The 8,455-nt window shown below is 37.7% G+C and overlaps 1 protein-coding gene across 2 annotated transcripts; it reads left to right on the forward strand.

Annotated features, from left to right (window-relative positions):
* Window positions 1-159: 159 nt before the first annotated feature.
* DNAJB9 (DnaJ heat shock protein family (Hsp40) member B9) lies at window positions 160-7,837 on the forward strand. 2 transcript variants are annotated; one of them, XM_028104956.2, is made up of 3 exons: window positions 160-238; window positions 2,044-2,270; window positions 3,256-7,837. In XM_028104956.2, exons 2-3 carry the CDS (start codon window positions 2,054-2,056, stop codon window positions 3,705-3,707), a joined length of 669 nt encoding a protein of 222 aa, XP_027960757.1. In that variant the 5' UTR covers window positions 160-238; window positions 2,044-2,053; the 3' UTR covers window positions 3,708-7,837. The 2 variants fall into 2 exon arrangements, with proteins under 2 accessions (XP_027960757.1, XP_027960758.1); XM_028104957.2 differs by lacking the exon at window positions 160-238 and adding an exon at window positions 284-379.
* Window positions 7,838-8,455: the final 618 nt, after the last annotated feature.

Genomic DNA, 8,455 nt, shown 5'->3' on the forward strand with positions numbered 1-8,455 from the left:
TCCGCTTCTGCAGGCTTCAGCACCGCCCTTTCTGGAGGTTGGGGTCGGAAGTGACGCACAGGCTGAGCGGCAACAACAGTTTTCCACGTGCGCGTAGGGCGCCAGGGTCAGGTGGGGAAGCAGGAGCCAATAGGGAAGCGTTTCGTGTAGGTCTTCTCGGGAGGTGGCGGCAGCAGCGGCCGCCGGCCAGTGGGGAGCGGGCTGAGGGGGGACGCGGCGACGGCTGGAGGAGCGCTAGGTCAGTGTGCAAACGGGAGTGGGGCGCGCGCCGGCTACGGGAGGCCTCGGAGACCGGGGCGAGGGGCCGGGCCGAGCAGCTGTGCGGAGCCAGTCGTCTCCCGGCGCGTCTGCTCTGCGCAGGAGCCGCAGCCCTCGGAGGGTGCGGATGAGGGATGAGGCCGGGGTCGCGGGGAAGGGTGTTTAGAACGTTGTCAGGGCCTCGACGGGTCTTTGTGGGCTGACCTGGCCTCGGAGTCCGCCACGGTCGTCGCAAGGGCTTCAGGCTGCCTGGTAGTGTTGAGGGTTTAGAGAAAAGGAGATGACCGAACCACAGAATAGGGTGTTTTGTGTTGGCCGCTGGCCTTTGCGGGCGTCGGACAGCTCCTCCCAGGGCTGGCCTCCCGGCAGAGAACAGCCGCGAGGGAGGCGCCTGGACGGTCAGGACGAGTATCGGTCGTCTTGGGGTGAAGGCTGGACGGTGCAGCCCAACCGGCTGTTGGCTCTGGGGAGTACGGCCCAGGCCGCCGTCCCGTGGGTCCCTTTTGGGAAGGAGAAGTCAGTATAATACGAAAGTGGGCCTACTAAAAAAGTGTCAGATGATAAACTTGAGCTGTGGAGTAACCTTTATTAAAAGCCAGTAGTGTGCCTCCCTATCAGTTTTAGACCCGCCCTTTGATTAGGGAAATACCTGCAGTCTTTGTGGCATCCACCCGGTACTTGCCCGGTTTGCATTCTTTAAACGAGGGGTTGTACTTGATCTTTAGTACCGTGACTATGACTAACTCTGGAAAGCAGGAATCCGTCTGCTAATTAGGCTCAGAAGAGGCCACAGGAGAGGAAGGCAGGCAGTTTCCACAAACCATAGTGTCTTTCGTCAGCCTTGTTATTAGGTTTATATAGGCTAATACAGGCTTATATAGGTTATTAAGAACTCCTAGTACAGAGTTCAGAAAACAGGATCACATTCGTTTTGCATCCCAAGTCATTAATTCTGTACTCTTAGGTACAGATTTAGTGGAATTCTTAGGTAAAACTTCTTTAAGGTTAGAGAAATATTTTAATGACTACGGAGAAGTTTGAACTTAAGTATTTAACTTATCTAAAGTACAGACTATGAAAGTTTATTTTTCTGGTAGCCTTAGCAGAACCCATTTATATATATATATATATATTTTGGTTAAATATTTGGGATCTTACAATTAAAAAATCATTACATTCAATAGTATTGTCTATAAATATGATATTGAGATTCTCTATTTGCAATCCTTGCTGACCTTGCTGAAATGAAAGCTGAAATTGGTGCTTTCTTAGGGAGGGAGGATTACCAATCAGACATATTGGGCTGTTTACCTTGGTAATGTACTTTTTTTTTTTCCATGAAGTTAAATACTTTTATTTTTAATTCTCTTAGAATATGAATTCTTGAAAAGAAAATTGATATCCTTTTAAAAATTATTTGGATTTTCCACCCTTTTTACAATGTTTACAAATGATGAGTCTTTGGTATTTACTGGTAAAAAAGTTATTGAATATATTTTTGTGTCTACTCTGTGTATGACCAGAGTATTACTGAAAAGGTAAAGTGAAGAAAAATTTTTTTTCTCAATTTGGTTGAATAACATTTGCTTTTAAGAAGGTTAGAACCAACAAAGAGGTAATAAAGCCTATAAAAATGAAATAACATGGGAACAAGTACAAGATATTATATGCTTAACATTTTGATACTTCATTAAGTATACCTTGTATCCTAAAAGTTCACTGGGTTTCTTTTAAAAGAAAAAGTCTTATGATTAGCTGCATGGATAATTTTTTTTTCTTTTTTAGGATATTAGAAATGGCTACTCCCCAGTCAGTTTTCGTCTTTGCAATCTGCATATTAATGATAACGGAATTAATTTTGGCATCAAAAAGTTACTATGATATCTTAGGTGTGCCAAAATCAGCATCAGAGCGCCAAATCAAGAAAGCATTTCATAAGTTGGCCATGAAGTACCATCCTGACAAAAATAAGAGCCCTGATGCTGAAGCAAAATTCAGAGAGATTGCAGAAGGTAAGTAAATGGCTATCTCTGAGGTCTCCCAGATACTAACTAGTAAAGGAGAATGATAGCTAAGAAGTGTGTGTATTTGGAGATACTGTGACAGTGGGTGGCAGAGTGGGGTGAACATTTAAATAAAGTGAGATTCTTGAGACTATCTTCTCATCACAATTACTTGGATTCCAGGATGGATGGATGAATGGTAGTACAGATTTTTATTGTCACATAGATCTTAAAATGTTGAAAATGTATCACTTCATTCTTCTATTGTTTATGAAATTGCTTATTGTTTCCATGTTAAAAGGAATTTTAGGTACCCAAAACTTTTAAGCTAATTTATGGAACAGTTTTTACTAAGTATGGAGATTAGATATAAAAATACTAAGTATAAAAAATTTAAATAGACTTTGAAATGTTTTGGTTTTTTTTCTTCACTTGGTCTATATTTAAAAGCCACATTTGTCTTTGAAGGAAAAATATGAAACATTTTGATTTAATACTAGTTCTAAAACAAATTATACGTCCTGAGCGTCCAGTAATTAATGGTGGGTGGAGGTAATTGAGTAGAGAGTTGGAGTTAAACACTTCAACTAGTAAGGAAGTGAAAAATCTGAATTCTTCTTAATTGGTTATATTGGACAGTTAAATTATTTAATACAAGTAATGGTTTTACCCAAATAATATGAAAAATAACTCTGTAATTGTTTCCCACATGCTTATTTGTAAGTAATGGTAGCATTCATTTAAAAATATTTATTGGATATTTACTAGGGGCAGGCATTATTCTAACAGCTGATACTACACAGTAAATAGGACAAAGGCCCTGCCTTTTGTTAACTTTCATTTTAACTTTTTTCTTAAGTTTGTAATGTTTTGGCTTTATTGGTGGTGTGAAATCCTTCCCTAAAATAGAGAGTTGAATTCATTTATTTGAAGAGGTTTGGGTATATGTAATTTTAATTATCTTTAGTTACTAAAGTATTTTTATTTCCTTCAGCATATGAAACACTCTCAGATGCTAATAGGCGAAAAGAGTATGATACACTTGGACACAGTGCTTTTACTAACGGTAAAGGACAAAGAGGTAGCGGAAGTTCTTTTGAGCAATCATTTAACTTCAATTTTGATGACTTATTTAAAGACTTCGGGTTTTTTGGTCAAAACCAAAACACTCGGTCCAAGAAGCATTTTGAGAATCACTTCCAGACACGCCAGGATGGTTCCAGTAGACAAAGACATCATTTCCAGGAGTTTTCTTTTGGAGGTGGACTGTTTGATGACATGTTTGAAGATATGGAGAAAATGTTTTCTTTTAGTGGTTTTGACACCACCACTCGGCATACAGTACAGACTGAAAATAGATTCCACGGATCTAGCAAGCACTGCAGGACTGTCACTCAACGAAGAGGAAATATGGTTACTACATACACTGACTGTTCAGGACAGTAGTTCACTATTTTTCGTTCTCACTAAACCCAACTAGTTGACTTTTCTTTAATATCTTTGATGCAAAACAATTTTCTGTGAACTATTTTGACAAGTGCATGATTTCACGTAACTTGATATATTAAATGTATTTAAATGTTTTTTGACAAATTCAACAACACTCAGTTTAGTAGAGAAGTAGCTAATTATTAATTCTCCTGATTAGGAAAGATTCTTTAAAAAAAGATACTATAATTCTGCCTGGTCTTTGTTCTCTACCTGCCCTTGGGCTTACTTGCGTGGCCAGTTTTATTACCAAGAAAAGATTGAGTTTGCCTGATATATATTTAAAGGTTAAACTTTGAAACTTATTGTAGATTTAAATCGTGTGAACTTGAATGGTTTTTGCAGTGAAACCTTTGCTAATTTAAAATTGCATGCTCTGCAGCATCTCTGACTTGGGTTGCTAAATGTACATGAAACTGTAATTGAGTCATTCAGCAAAGGATAGCATATCTTTTCCACTGAGAGCTTCAGAAAGGCATAATTTAATATTTACACAGAACCATACCTTTCTGTAGTAAAATTGGAGTAAAGGAAATGATTATATTGCTCATAGCCATTTAGGCGGAAAGAAAGTTGAAAACTTTTGAAATATTACCAAGAGATTGTTACATGTTTGATCCCTGGCTAATGATTTTGTAGTGTTGAAATCATAGCTAATTTATACATCTTTTCACATTTCTTTCTAGTTGTTGGCGCTCTAGGTCTTACATGGATTTATGTATTTTTTGTGTGTGTGGTTCCTCTTCTTTGCACTCATCTTTATCTAGAGATTGACTAATACCTCATTCTGTTTGTAAAAACAGCCAGTAATTTCTGTGCAACCTTATTATGTGCAATATTTTTAAATCCTAAGAAATGTGTGCTTTTGTTTTCATATAGACTTATTTCTTTAGTTCGGCACTTTTTGCATTATACTCCATATGAGTATTAATCCTATGGATACATATTAAAACTAGTAAATGTCTCATACAACATTGTTTGTGAGGGAGAGAAATACAATATTTACAATATGATATTCTTGGTTCTCATTTTATTGGTAAAAGTTTATTCTGTAATTCTAGAGCTATGGAGGGTATATAAATAACGGGGCTGCTTATGCTGACCATAGACCACATTCCAGAAGTTACTTTTGACTAGAAAACCCTGATATGGCCTTGTTTGGTTGCCATTTGGTAATTTCTCTTTCTTTTTTTTTTTTTTATTATGTTAATCACCATACATTACAATTTCTCTTATCCTCCCTCCCTCACAAATTTTGGTAGGTTAAAGATTTTGTTAATTATAATTTTGTTGTATTTGCTTGCTAGGAGCAAGTATTTCCTCTTTAGGCCTCATTGGGAAAAAGCAGAGACATTGCATAAAGCTATTATTAATTATAATCTTTAATTTGAAAACTGAAGAAAATGAAATTATTCTTTTAAATTTATGTATCTTAGTTATTTTCTGGAAGGTATACCTACTGCTTTTGTTTGATAATAAGAAAGTAGCCACACCTTGAATTTTGGTCTAAGGATCATCTGTAGCCTATCAAACGGAACAGATGAGGCAAGAAAAAAGCCATTTTCAAATCAGGATTAACTATGTCCCCTTTTTCTTCAGGGTCTGATTATCCCTTGTTTTTCCCATTCTAAACATTTATTTCAACCCTCCTTTTTTTTTTTTTTAATCTCCTTTTTGACACTTTGGCATAATTTTTGCAAGGAAGAAATGGACCCTGAATCCTGCGCACTTAAGGTACAAACTAAATATCAAGAAGATACTTAATCTATGGGTGTGTGGTGTGTGTGTGTGGTTTGATAGATAAGCAACTGGAAATTAGACCAGTAATCAACATAGAAGTTTCCTCGATAACTTACACTTTTTCTTCTTTTTAGTCTGTACAGGTGTACAGCTAGAAAATGGAAAACTTCTATACTTAAAAAATGATCAATACAATGGCTTAATCTGTACTCCCTATGCAAATCAACACATGAAATCTGTCAGTCTTTTTTTCCTTGTAGGCAAAATAGTAATAATATATAACATGACTTTAGTCTTTCTCTTGAATGAATTTCTGTAATTCTTCAAGTTTTCTGGATTGACTATGCCTTGAATTGGATGCTATAGGGCATATAGTAGGCATGAGATTTTTTTTGGTGCTCTGCTCCAGAATTGGCATAATTAACTCCTGATCTGATGGTTGATCTTAGGCAATTTTGGGGCTGTGAATTTCAGTTTCAATTCTGAGATTAGTTCTATGAAAATTCAGGTTGCCCAAGGGCAACTAAAAATTTGTACATTTCTAGAGTAGTTATTTTTAATTTTCTGAAATGGAAGTTTGTTTAGGAATTAACACACTGGGGGAAGAAGAGACCGTTGCCAAACAGAATAAAGAAGATACTGGTACCACCAGTAGGATTCTAAAGTTTTTATATTCATGTTAATGCTGGTACCTTCAATTCCAGTTAACAGATTGAATATAATCAGCCAGCCATGATTGTTTTCCCTTTCTCTTGGTCCCAGTCACAGAAAATAAAAGAATGAAATCATAAAAGTGCTTGGAAAATGAGGAGTTTGGAGACATTCCAGGAAGGTATAAAGCAGAAGGAATTGTATTGAGAAAAATCAAAGGACCACAGCCAGGGTATCCTGGAGAAGTTTTAAGGCTTAGATTTGTGTGGGAGAGGATGGGAGGAGACAAAAAGAAGGGATGGGCCAATGTTCAATCATGCTAATTCATTGAAGAATTGCATTGGGAGTCCCCACCCCCACCCACCCCTTTCTTCTTTCTTCCAGGTAAACTGTTACTGACTGAGATAGCTTTTAGGCTTTACCCTTAGGTAAAATATAACTCTTCAAAGATACAAATTATCCTATTCCTAGGGAGGCTCCCTAGTGAGGGTATTGAGGTGCCATAGAAAGTAGAGTGGAGGTAAAGTGAATTTTCACCAGGGGATGGGGAGGGTGAGTAATGGCAGCATTCCACTTCCAGAGTAAAGCCTCCTTACTTGGGCATGTGTAGGGAACAATAACTTCTGCATGCTGCCCACATACTTGTAGGTGCCTGCTGGTTGAAATGTCCTGACAACTTACACGGAACCATAGCTGTTCAAAATGGATGTTTAATGAAGGCATAGATAATAATTGCTGAGGAAACTTGCTTTTCACAGCTATCTGCATTTTGATGTAGTCCTTCATAAAAGATGTCCAAGGAATATCAGATATTTATAGAAAACCAATAACAGGGAAGAGAAACCCCAACATCCAACCCTGATGAAAAAAATATAATTCAGGAGATAATTGCAATACTAGGAGACAATTTAAAATTTTAATATTACCAGACTTTTGATAAAATATTGCATCAATGAATCAGACATAGGTCCTTGTCTTACCTAACCTGCTTCTCCAAGATTTCTTTCCATCTGATGATGGTGTCAGAAAGGATGGATGAAGCAAGTTACATGTACATCAACTACAACAGAAGTCACTGGAAGATAACAGTAAATATGTGGTACATATGTTCCCTACCCTGCAGGCTTTTGACCCTTCTACAAAATTCAGATTCTTCCTCTTATCTCAGGTTTGCTACTCAACCTCCTCCCCAACTTTTCTCCAGACCTTGCTCTATGGTGGAACTATCTAGTGAAGAAGAGCAGAATTTGCTACCCCAAAATATGCCTTTCAGGCATAAGAATTATTTTAGGCTGATTACTTTTCTAAAAAAAACAACAAAAAAACTGTAGACAAGGGAGAAGCTCTGAAAACCAAGAAGATGTTGCCTTTTCTAAGAGATACTGACATTTGTAAGGAAAATCTCCATTTGTAAGAGTATCTGCCTCTGTAATAGGAAGAGGAGGAAAACTAAATCTCTAGAAACTGATCAATGGAGAAGGCATGGACTTAAACCCGTGTAACAACCTTACTCTGGTTTACTGTGCTTTACCTGAAAACCTTCCAACTGTCTCACTCAACCCCAACATCTTTTGTCTTTCCCTGGAGATGGTATTTAAGGTGATAGCTTGGGCCATTTTGGAGAGTTACTCAGTTTTCCTGTGTATCTCCCATGTATACAGGAGGTATACATGTTATTAAACATCTGTTTTCTTCTAGTTAATCTCTTTTTTTTTTACAGGGCAGGGGATGGGGGAAGAGGTGTCTCAGTCAATAACCTGGAAAGGAAGAGGGAGAATTATTTTTTACTTTACAGCAGATAATTTGTTGTGTAGTCCTATTTGTTATTCATTATAATAATGTCATAGGGTACCAATTCTTACATTCCAGTGGAAGGGAACAGGCAATAACCATAATAAGTAAGTAAATTACTATGTTAGATGATAAAGTCTATAGAAAAAATATAGCACAGAGAAGGGATATGATATTGGGAGGGTAGGCAGGCTAAGCATGTGTTGCAGTTATCAACAGGATGGTCAGTGTAGGCCTCACTGAGAAGGTGAATTTGCGTAAGTTTGAGTTGTTTGCATGGAAGATGGAAGCATGTATGACAAGTTCTAGGAACAGCAAAAAAGCCAGTGTAGCTAGAGGCCTGTGAATAAGGAAGAGTAGTTGGAGATGAGTTCATAAAGGTAGTAAGGGTAGAGAGCAGGACAGATTATATAGGGCTTTTTCGCTTTTGTAAAGAATTTGGCCTTGCAATGTGATATGATAGCTGAGTTATGAGCAAATAAATGACTTCACCTTCCGTACTAAAAAAGATCATTCTAGCAGCT

The sequence above is a fragment of the Eumetopias jubatus genome, unplaced genomic scaffold (genome assembly GCF_037043125.1).
Source record: "Eumetopias jubatus isolate StellerSeaLion01/CBP00866 unplaced genomic scaffold, mEumJub1_p1.0 scaffold_14, whole genome shotgun sequence".
Classification (NCBI taxonomy): domain Eukaryota; kingdom Metazoa; phylum Chordata; class Mammalia; order Carnivora; family Otariidae; genus Eumetopias; species Eumetopias jubatus.